The sequence below is a fragment of the Eurosta solidaginis genome, chromosome 4, assembly GCF_040869045.1.
Source record: "Eurosta solidaginis isolate ZX-2024a chromosome 4, ASM4086904v1, whole genome shotgun sequence".
Lineage (NCBI taxonomy): Eukaryota > Metazoa > Arthropoda > Insecta > Diptera > Tephritidae > Eurosta > Eurosta solidaginis.
Window position 1 is genome coordinate 236,755,917 of NC_090322.1, and position 12,751 is coordinate 236,768,667.

The 12,751-nt window shown below is 37.0% G+C and overlaps 1 protein-coding gene across 1 annotated transcript in view; it reads left to right on the forward strand.

The window, feature by feature from the left end:
* The first annotated feature begins 7,639 nt into the window (after positions 1–7,639).
* Positions 7,640–12,751, forward strand: part of LOC137251097 (cell division cycle and apoptosis regulator protein 1-like) — a 38,680-nt gene continuing 33,568 nt past the window's right edge. The window contains exon 1 of the mRNA XM_067785084.1: positions 7,640–8,173. Within this exon, the coding sequence (XP_067641185.1) occupies positions 7,752–8,173 (422 nt within the window). The 5' untranslated portion in view covers positions 7,640–7,751. The remainder of the gene's footprint in view (positions 8,174–12,751) is intronic.

The window sequence follows — 12,751 nt, forward strand, 5'->3', positions numbered from 1 at the left end:
CGTTGTGATCCTGATACCTCGTGTTCCAATGGTACATGAACCAGATACGGATAGAGATTTAACATGCAACCGTATCTATCCGTATCTAGTTCATGTACCATTGGAACATGAGGATTTATCTGGTTCAATTTCTGATTCTGATCCTGGTTCAATTTCTGATTCTAGTTACGTTCCATTGAGACTTGAGCGAGATACGGATAGAAATTTAACATGCAAATGCAACAACAACGTTGTGATCCTGATATTTATCTGGTTCAATTTCTGATCCGTATAGCAGTTCTGTTCGTTTCGTTTTCTGTAGTAGATTTTTTGACAGTTAACCACTTTTGAGTTGGTAGCACTCATGGCTCAACTATATGGTAGGTTCATCTCTACAGCAACAACATACATTTGTTCACATTGCCAAAATCAGAGTGTTGCTGTTAGACGAATGGAATGGAATGAAAACATAAAAATTAGCAGCATTTGTATGTAGTAAGAAAATGTTGTAAATTCGTTGGTTTCATTTTAAGTTTGCCATCTCCTTCTGACAATCCCTACTACAGTGAAATGAAAAAAATAAAATCAGCTGGTGAGATGAGCCAACCATATAGTTGACCCATTGTAGCACTGAACTAAATATGTGTACATTTGTGTATACATAAAAGAATTCGCCATATTTAAAAGCAAAAACACTGAAAGAGTAAACAATTTGAAGATGATGTTAGGAAAATAAATAGTTTGCTTACGTGCGAAACTATTTAAATGTTAATAATTCTATCAGTATCTTAAAATTTTGGGTACGTTTCTTCTTATTTTCAACAATTTATATTAGTGCTGCCAGTTCTCATAAAGTTGATCCAGATCGTTCCAATGAGATTTGAGCCAGAGCCAGAGCTCGATAAACCAATGGAACGGCCCTTCTGTTCGTTTCGTTTTCTGTAGTAGATTTTTTGACAGCTAACCACTTTTGAGTTGGTAGCACTCATGGCTGAACTATATGGTTGTCTCATCTCTACAGCAACAACATACCTTTGTTCAGATTGTCAAAATCCGCGTGTTAGTGTTAGACGAATGAAATGGAATAAAAACACACATTCGGCATCAATTTAGCAGCTTTTGTGCATAGTAAGAAATTGCTGTCAATGTGTTGGCTTCATTTTGAGTTTGCCATCACCTTCCCACTGCAGTGAAATGAAAAAAATAAAATCAGCTCAGATGAGCCAACCATATAGTTGAGCCATGGTAGCACTGAAATAAATATGTGTACATGTGTATACATTAAGGATTTCGCCACATTTAAACGCAAACGCACGGAAAGAGTAAACAACTTGAAGAAGCTGTAAGGAAAATAAATAGTTTGTTTACGTGTGAAACTATTTAAACCATTGTTTACTATAATTTAAACTTTAATAAAATAAATTTCACTGTTACAGAAAGGAGAATGTGGACCACCACCATCAACAAAGCAGATGTTTTATATTAGAGCTGTCAGCTCCCATAAAGTTGATCCAGATAGGTCCAATGGAACGCTCCTTATGTGTTAAGGTTCATGCACATTATACGACGCGACACGTGCTTCATTTTTGCCTAGTTGGTCAACGTGAACGTGTCGTGCCGTAGGACTGTCGCTAGATGTGCATGGCTACATAAGAATACATGCAAAGAATATTTTGCCGCTACATGTCGCGTCGTATAATGTGCATGAACCTTTAAACGACACAACAGTGCCACCTGCCTATCACAACTCATGTGTGAAAAAATATCACGACATCTGCTTCTCAAGTCTCCCAATGATCCAGAGCATCGTCCCTGCAAAAATTGTTGGATTACGTGTTCCATTTGCTTCATGTTGGAGTACACTAACAATACTCCTTTGCAATGCTTTGCGGACCACCATCAGCCGATCATTGCTCGTTTTTTAACGACCGTGATCACGACACGATGAACAGAGTTGCCAAAAGTAAAATATTGCATACAAATAACTGATAATAAATTTGATTAATTTTGTTCTATCAAATTAAAGATTTAACCCCTGATGATGCCAAGGAGTTTGGCAAAACGTTGGGTAAAAATGGACGAAAACTAAAGTTTTTAGTGTTTTAATTTCAAATCGAAAAGATCAGGAAAGCCTATAAACATTCAAATAATTAAAAACTGGTCAGAAAATTAAAAGAAGCAAACTGATAGTAAAATTTTACTATGGCAACTCTGATAAAATGCAACCACGTACTGGTTTTATGTATACATACTATAGTATAGAGACATATTAGTTTCTTTATTCACGCAAATGCTAAATAACATAAGAATATTCGTAGTAAAAAATATAAAAGTTGTATTGCCCCTCTTCATTTACTTTCATTTTAAACTAAATTCACTCCGATAATTCTTTCCGACACAATTCCTCTTTAGTACTTTGGCATATGATTCTCTGTGGGTGCTCCATGGAGTACTACAGTGAAAGTACTTTGGAAAGTACTCTCACGTATGTACTCTATAGTATACTCACAAACAAAGCGAGAGTGGGATTACCTACTCCTCCCCTAGGACATCGCAATGTTAATTGGAGCACATTTTTTGTATGAATACAGATTAGTTTTGGAACACTCCTATACTCCCAAAGGAGTATTCCTTACATTATTTATGGAGTACTCTCGTTTTTTGAAGGGGTGTGACTGATAAAAGCGGAGTCATTGGTGCCGTTTGTCGTATCGCTGTAGTCATATCCCTTACGTAATCCTATACGATACCTTGTTATCGATTAATGGTGCCTTAACCTAAAAATCGTGAAAATTTCATAAAAATGAAGAACATATGAACATATTCCACAAAAATAAGTCTCTTAGTCATAATGTATCCAAAACAATGAATAAAATCGACAAAAATTTATTAAATTCACCAACTCAAATATTTTTAGGTTATGGATATGGCGAAAAACCAATAACCAATTGGTTGGCTACGATACGGTTACGGTTACCGATAACGCACCAATGTCTGCAGCTTATCTTTCCGCACGTACCGTTGAGTAGTTACGATCCGATCAACGGTTGGAATTTTGCGCAAATTAGCAGAATTATTTTTCGCAACATTTCCTCAACGTTTATTCGGCTCTCTGGCAATTTTTTCACATTTTAAATTGTTGCCTATGGTGGCGAATATTAGCATCACTATGGCAAGCAGCACTCTTACCCTGCAAAAATCGTTGGATCATGTGGTCCACTGGAGTACATACCATTATAGTCCACTGTAATGCAGCAATGGACCAACTCATGTTTCTACACGAACATATTGTCAGCCGATCATTGCTCGTTTTTAACGATTGTAATCACTACCCTTCAAAAAACGCGATTACTCTATAAATAATGTAAGGAATACTTCTTTGGGAGTAAAGGACTGCTCCAAATCTAATCTGTATTCATACAAAAAATGTGCTCCAATTAACATTGCGATGTCCTAGGAGAGGAGTAGGTGATCCCACTCTCGCTTTGTTTATGAGTATTCCATAGAGTACATACGTGAGAGTACTTTCCAAAGTACTTTCACTGTTGTACTCCATGGAGCACCCACAGAGGATAATATGCCAAAGTACTAAAGAGGAATTGTGTCGGAAAGAATTATCGGAGTGAATTTTATTTAAAATGAAAGTAAATGAAGAGGGGCAATACAACTTTTATATTTTATACTACGAATATTCGTATGTTATTTAGCATTTGCGTGAATAAAGAAACTAATATTTCTCTATACTATGGTATGTATACATAAAACCAGTGCGCATTTTATCAGAGTTGCCATAGTAAAATTTTATTATCAGTTATTTGTATGCAATATTTTACTTTTGGCAACTCTGTTCGATCGTCATCGTGTCGTGATCACGGTCGTAAAAAAACGAACAATGATCGGCTGATGGTGGTCCACAAACGCATTGCAAAGGAGTATTGTTAGAGTACTCCAACATGAAGAAAATGGAACACGTAATCCAACAATTTTTGCAGGGTACACGATGTTTATTGGACTGTGGGTACTCCATGGATTACTCTGATGTAATGCGGAACTGGAGTATATGGTCCAGTCCTAGGACATCGCAATGTTAATTGGACCATATTTTTTGTATGAATTGTGATTAATTTTGTAGCACTCTCTTGGTCCATAGCGAGTACTCCATAATTGCATGCATGGAGTACTCGCGATTTTTGCAGCGTATGTACATGTACACCTTTCACAAAACGCGAGTTCTCCATAAACAGTGTAAAAAATACTCCTTTAGGAGTATAGGAGTGCTCCAAAACTAATCTGTATTCATACCAAAAATCCCTGCAAAATTTGTTGGATCATGTGGTCCACTTATGTCATTCTGGAGTACTTACCATTCTACTCCACTGTAATGCAGCAATGGACCAACTCACGTTTCTACACGAACATCTTGTAAGCCGATCATTGCTCGCTTTTAACGATTGTAATCAATACATGATGTTTATTGGACTGTGGGTACTCCATGGATTACTCTGATGTAATGCGGAGCTGGAGTATATGGTCCAGTCCTAGGACATCGCAATGTTAACTGCACCATATTTTTTGTATGAATTGTGGTTAATTTTGGAGCACTCGGATGGTCCATAGCGAGTACTCCATACATGCATACATGGAGTACTCGCTATTTTTGCAGGGATGTGCTCCAATTAAAATTGCGATGTCCTAGGAGAGGAGTATGTGATCCCACTCTCGCTTTGTTTGTGAGTATTCCATAGAGTTCATACGTGAGAGTACTTTCCAAAGTTATGCGGACCGTGCCTATTGGACGATTTGCAGCCAGGGGATAAATTCGGCTGTATTCGAACGGAGACTTCCCGACACCGGGCCACCTCGGGAAGTATTAATGGCCTTACCACAGTAAGGGGCGCTGCTGTGGCGGACGGTTCTTTCCCCGTATATAATACTGGACCGCTGAGTCCGCCTTGTCGGGCAGGTGGTCGTACGACCAGGATGAACGACTCATTACCTGACTGTAATAAGGACGATGTAGAGAGGAGGACTGAGTCGCACTCCAAGGACGACAAATAGTAATTAAGCGATGCGTCGTACTCGGGGAGCGAGAGTAGTGCTGATTCAATGAACTGCGGGTTGGAGAAGCACACAAATGAAAACGGAGTAGAAGAATGGAGAAGGGTACGGAGCAGAGGAAGTAAAAGAGCTCTCTCGCAGTACCGTGCAGCACTAAGAATTGTACAACGCTTGGGAGCAGTGGTCGACCCAACAGAAGTGGAGATCGAGCGCTTGGAATGGGCCCATGAAGCGGTAGAAGTAGGTCGAAGGCAGTTCAAAAGGCTTGCTGCGAGAAACCCTCGGTTCTGCAACCGGTACGAGGAGGAAAAAGCGTCGAATGGCAGAATGAAGAGGCAACGTTCGGCGGAAGGCGACAAGCCTGCTTTCAAGAGGCAGAAAGGACCCAGTCCTAGACCCAAAGCTGTAAGACAGATGGGCTCCAATAGCGAGGTAGCAACTACCTCGAAAGCTGCGAGTCAGAGGGAAGTTCGAATTAAGGAAGTAGGAGATAAGCCAAAGGGAGATAACGATAAGACTCCGGCTTTCTCGGAGACGCTAAAAGGAGTTAACGCTAAGACTTCGGCTTTCTCGGAGGTGCCAAAGGGAGATAACAGTAAGACTCCTGCTTTTCCCGAGAAGATGAGTGATGTGGCAAAGCAGTCACTGATTGCAGTCAGTTTTATCATGCCCTTTGCAATCATGTCTCTTAGAAAATGATGTTTTATGTCAATATGTTTTGTGCGTTTAATTTCAAAAGTGTTTGCCATTCTAATGCATCCATTATTATCTTCAAATATTTCTATTGCTTGATCTGTGATTTGTTTTAGGTCATTCAATAAACTATGTAACCATACTGCTTCAGTTACTGCCGCACTCAATGCTATGTATTCTGATTCGCTAGAAGAAAGCGCAACGGTCCGTTGTTTCTTACTTGACAAAGAAACCGTACATCCATATACTTGAAATACAAAACCGCTCACTGATTTCCGATCGGTCACATCACTTCCCCAATCTGCATCAGCGAAACCAATAAGAGGCTTGTTAAGAGTTTCCTTGAATATCAACTTCTTTCCTTTGGTTCCTTTGAGATACCTCAAAACTCTCTTTAGGCATTGCCAATGCTCTTCACTTGTATTCTGCTGATATCTCCCCATGTAGCCAATTGAAAACAAATATCAGGTCTTACGCAAAGCACAATGTACATTGGGCTTCCTAGCAGTTCTCTATAGGGCTTGTCACAACTGGATTTTTCTTTACTTTGCAATAGTTGTAATCCTTTTTCCATAGGACTTCGCACATTAACACAGTCTTCCATTCCAAATTTTCTCAATACTAGCTTCTTTTGATAAAGTAATATGATCACCAAAATTCCCAATTTTAATTCCCAGAAAATATTTCAATTCACCACAATCTGACATTTCACATTTTTCATTCAGTTTTTTTCAACCAGTTAATAGAAGCAATCGGCTTACCAGCAATAAGGAGGTCATCGACATACATTGTTGCAATTAAGAAATCCCCATAAGAAAATTTAGTGTATAAACAATAACCATGATTTGATCTTTTGAATCCCATACTTAACATATGTTTATTGAATTTTTTGGTTCATCGTGGTGCTTATTTCAACCCATACAAAAATTTACGTAGTTTGCAAACTTTGTCTGGTACTGCTTGAATGCCTTCTGGAATAGCCATATAAATATCTCCTTATAATTCACCATGTAAAAATGCTGTTTTTACATCTAGTTGGTAAACCAACAAATGCTCATGTATACCAACTGCTAGCACAACTCTAATTGTTGTAAGTTTGGCTACTGGAGCATATGTTTCATTGTAATTAATTCCTTCCTTTTGCAAGAAACCTTTTGCTACGGGACGAGCTTTGTAACGAGTTGGATTGCCATTCCCATCTTCTTTTACTCGGAAAATCCATTTACTTTTAAGTGGCTTAACATCCTTCGGAAGAGATACTATGTCCCAGACATTATTTTTGTAAATAGATTTCAATTCCACATCAATAGCTTTCATCCAACAACTCACATCACTTCTACTTTCAATTTCTCTATATGTTTCAGGATAATCTGTAGGAGTATAGGCAGCCGAAGTAGCTCTATATCCAATAAAATAATCAAACAGCTTTAGTGATGTTCGATGCTCTCGTTCACTACGCCTAAGAGTATGCTCATTTGGAACATCGTTATTCTCTGAAGGAATTTCTTCATCATCATTCTCATTTACAACGTCATAAAATGTATTTGTTTCATTTTCCTGCTCTAGTTCTTGCTGCTGTGGCTTTCGTTGTTGTTGTTGTTGCTGTATCATCTCTTCGCTGGAAATTTCTCTGCGTACTGGAACACAATCAGAAACACCATCTGCCACGAGAACCTCATCATCTTTTTTCTTCGACTGAAAAAAATATGACAAAACATTTTTTTTTTCATAAACTTGAATTACATAGATGGCTACAATTTCAACAATCTGGTTATGGCTTTATGGTTATAAGTCACCCTTAAATCGCCCTTAATGCATTAAACATTTCGTAAAATCTGGTGCTAGAAATGTAGTACCTGTAAATAATTGCGACTCTGTGTTCTCAGAGCTACAAAATACAACGCTGTACCCGCATTATCACTTGCCATCTAAAATTTTCCACATTACAGAAAAGTGAAGAAGCGTGGAGAAATATTTTTTTCGTAGAAATCTGAAAAATTGTGAATATTTAAACCCAAAAAATGTCATTTGGTGCACAAGCAAATCAAGCTTGGCAAAGAAAAGCTGGATTTTATCAGGGCGGCAATCAAAGTGCAATGTTCTTGCAGCAGCAACAACAACAACCGACTGCGTTTGGTGGAGCAGCGGCCATTTTTCCGCAAGGTGGTGGGGCACCGTCTGTGGCATACCCACAGCCGCGTACGGCAAGCCTGAATCCGGTTGCTTTTCAACAACCAAATATTGGTGGACAAACAATGACCAATTCAATTGGCACTGTTACAAAAATCAATAACGATTGTGGACTAATCAACGATGAAGTGTTCTTCTATCGTAGTGCATGCAAGGGAATAATACCGAAATTGGGAGACCGTGTCGTATTTGAAGCAACTTATTCAAATACGGGGCAATTTAAATGGAATGCAACGGCATTGCAATTAATGGGGTAAGCGAGTTCGTTCCTATCATATTTCTTAGTTCCCATTTTGTCAGAAGTTAACGAGGATATATATCCGACAAACGACGATCAATCAACATCGATAATACTCTCCAAAGTATTACGACGTCCGTTTTTATTATTATAAAGCGAAAATTAAAAATTTTATTTTTGTCGAAAGATATTACAAAATAACCATAAAATGGTACCGAGAGAAACCGAAATAAGGGGCCCGATCCACAGATTTTTTTGGTAATTTAATTTAGCTCACCTGCTAAAACTCATCCAAAAATATCGGGAGGGGTGTCAAAAGACGCGTCGTGAACCCAGGACCACGAATCCGGAAGCGGAAATTAAAAAATTTGTTTCTGTATAAAGATATTTCCAAAAAACTGAAAAATGGCCCCGGAGCGCACCAATACCGGGGTGGGCCATACTATTTTTGCGAAGAACACCTTTCTGCTTTGGCGGCGATCGGCCGCGCTTATAAAAAATTACCCTGGGTGGGTCCAACACCGGTTTGGAGACCAAAACTATATTCGCGCAAAACACTTATATTCACAATTTTTTTTGTGGGTACACCCCATGGACATCGCCTACTTCAACAGCAAATATCTCCGGACAGATATACAATTTTTATTTTCCGGCTTCGGATTATTGTTATTATTATTAGTATAAATAATTTAATAACATTATTAAAATAAATTAACAAGTTAATATGTCTATTGAGCATTAGCTGCCAGGGCTATCCGCTCGATGGAAATTTGTTATATCGAATATATTTTTTTTTTTTTAAGTAATGTTAGATGTGTGCTTTAGTGGCTTTGACGAAATTATTGATTGAAGTTATATTCACTTTCGTGGGTATTTTTAGTAACTCAACCCAGTTGCTTTTTAGGTAGCGTCTTCTGGCTTCTTCGAGGTCAGGGCATTCCGTGAATATATGTTTTAATGTTAGATCCGTTTGACAGAATGGGCAAGACGGTTTTGGTTCTCCAAATAGGAGATATTGGTTTTTTATTTATTTATTTTATTTATTTATTTATTTATTTACAGTCTTGTAGACCTAAATTAGGTACATGTATGTATGAGATCATTATCTAAATGGTAGTGCTTTGCAATAGTTATATAATAATTTCTTAAATTTATTGATATTTGGACATTGTTTTATTTCAAATGGTAGATCATTGTACTCTCTCAATCCCTCGTAGTATATATTGTTCTTGTCGAATTCTGATCGAACAGCTGGCAGACGGAAGTTATTCCTGTTTCTTGTGTGGTAGTCATGAACCTCGTTGTTGTATGTTACTCGGTCATTTAAATATTTCGGCAGGTTGCCTAGTTTCATGTTGTGTATGAATTTTAGAGTGTAGTATACAATGAGTTGCTTTACACTCAGCCAATTTAAACTTTCTAAAATTTCATGTATTGGGGTATCATATCGTTTTCTAAGAATAAACCGCATTGCTTTATTTTGTTTCACCTGTAGTTTTGCGATGTTCGAGTCTGCTAACATGAATAATATCGTAGGGCAGTATATGAAATGAGGTTCTATAATGGACCTATAAACCATAATTTTATAATATTTGCTGACGTGCTTGCATGTCCGGAACATAAATCCAATTTTTTTTGATATCTTTGCCTCTGTATACTTAAGATGCTCATTGAACTTAAGTTTCTCATCAATTATAATTCCTAGGTATTTAATTTCTTTAACTTTTTGTATGGTACTATTTGCTATTTTCAAGGCTAAATTATTTTCTTCTGCATTCTTTCTTCTCATGGTCATCCATTTCGTTTTTTCAATATTTATTTTAAGCTTATTTTGACACAACCAATTATAAACAGCATTCAAGTCCGCTTGCATTTTAGTTATAGCTTCAATCTCCGACGAACAACTTATTGTCAATAATGCATCATCTGCGAAGAGTCGTATCTTGCAGTGGCTAAGACAGCTCTTTATATCGTTTATATATACAATGAATAATATTGCAGCAAGAATAGATCCTTGTGGAAGACCTATGTCAACATCAACTTCCGGCGACGATGTGCTTCTAATTATGGTTTTCTGTTTTCTGCTAGTAAGGTAGCTTTTAAACCACCGCAGTGCTGTATTACGTACCCCAATATTATGCAGTTTCCTTAGTAGGATGACCCTGTCGATGGTTTCAAATGCCCTTTTTAGGTCCAGAAAGACCGACACTGTTACTAACTTGTTTGATAGGCTTTGTTTCCATTCCGCTATAACCAGGTTTAGAGCACTTTCACAAGAGTGTTTAGTTCTGAACCCTGATTGTTCACATATAATAATTTGATTTTTATTCAGGTAATCGAGAAGCTGGTCTTTTACGATTTTCTCTAAAATCTTTTCATCACTAGGCAACGTATTAATAGGCCGTATTTCCTCTGGTTTTTCAGTCCCTTTAACTTTTTCAACTGGTATCACTGTCGATGTTTTCCAGCATGCTGGGACTACACCTTCTCTAAAGCTCTCATTAACAATACATGTATAAGCGTATCCCAAATATTCCATACTGTCTTTATATACACCTTCTGTTACCAGTTTTTTTCCTCCATACTTATTTTTTAAATTAGTTGCTGTTCTCAACAGCTGTTCCACATTTATTTGCTTCAGTTCAAAAACACTCCCCCTAATATCCTCTGTGGCCTCATCTGATGTAGCTGGTTCAATGGTATTACATATTGTTGTGATGCTCTCGACAAAGAACTGATTCAAATGGGTCGCGATATCGGGGTCTCCTTCAATAACTGTACTATTTATTACTATACGTTTTACTTGGGCTGTGTCATGACTCATGTTTATGGCATCTTTAAGACATTTCCACATTAGTTTCTGATTGTTGCAATTAAGCGCTATTTTATTTTCCATGTATTGCTTCTTTTTTATTTTTACAAGTCTTTTATATATACGTTTTGTATAATTATAACTATCCCACTCATTTGTACTCTGTGCTATTTTGTAAAGCTCATATTTTAATTTGTTTAACTCCGTAAGCTCCCGGTCATACCATTTATTTACTAATTTAATTTGCACTCGTTTCTCGTAGGTAAGCGTTGCCATTATATCCCCTAATATATTGTTAATAGTTTCAACTTTAAGTCCTATATCACATTTATTCAGTTCCGATATATTGTAATTCCTAAGGAGAGCGACCAGACTTTCCTTTGTATAATTACCCCAGCATACGCGGTTTTCATATATTCTCATTTTGTGTCTTTCTTGAACAGGCATTTTGAAGCAGATCGTTTCATGGTCTGATATTCTATGGTTTTCTAGATTTTTTATTTCAATTTTATCATTGTTACTATAAAGGAGGTCTATTTTTGTCTGTGACACTTCTGTTACCCTTGTATTAAACTTAATTAGTTGGTGCATTGATGCTATCGCGAATATATGATTTATCTGGTTTGTGTACGTTGACTGTACATTCACATTTATGTTAAAATCGCCTATAATAATATTGTTTTCAGTTTCACAAAAATATTCTTCTAACACCTCGCCCATATGGTTTATAAATTCAGCATCGCTTGTGTTTGGTGAGTGGTATACTACACCTATTTTCCATTTAATCGTGTTTTTTATGGTTTTAATCACAATACACCATAGGTTATTATTAATACTGTTATTAAATACTACTTTAAATTCGATCGATTTATGAATGTATATAAGGACACCACCTGTGTGTCGGCTATGCGAATCGCATCTAACGTGATTATATCCAATAATATTTATTTCTGTGTCACTTATATTCTCTGTGGTGTGGGTCTCAGCACATAACACAATACTGGGATTTTCTTCTTCAACCATTCTTTGGACTTCGGCTTTGTTTGCCGTAATACTGTTAGTATTGAGGTATATACACTTCAACTCTGCTTTCACTTTATTTTGTACTTTTATATTGGTACCTTCAATATTTCTTAATTGCTAATAACCGAGCTTTTGTTTTTTTATTTGTAGTTTATTGATATAGCATGGGCACTCTTTATCAAATGTGTCGTGATTAAAGTCTATTTCTAACTTCAACTTTTCTTTGGCCTTTATACAATTTAGGCATTTATTTATGGGGGTTTCTTCACACGTTTTTGAGCTATGTTTTCCATGGCACCTATTGCAGGCTTCATCGCTTTTACAATCTGATGCTCTATGATTGAAACCTTTACATTTGTAGCACATTAGTACGCTAATCGCGTCATACACTTTGCATCTTTCCCACCCGATGTTAATTCTCTCAGCTGCCAAAATCTTGGAAAAGTCCTCTTTATCAATTTCAAAAATTATATCTTGCACCATTGTGTTACCTCGTTTTCTCTCGATTTTTTTTACAATTTTTAGTGAACTCTTGCTTACACATTCATTTTGTTTTTTTATGGTGTCTATTAGCACATCATTTTCGTATTTAAAAATTATGCCCGAGACTACAAAACTTGGACGAATCTGCTCAGGCACTTTTACTTCGTATTCTCTACCAATGTTGTTTTCAATTGCTAATTTTATTTTTTCACGCTCATCATTATTTTCACTATGGATTACCATCACCCCATTATTTCTTGTTTCGATATTTGAAA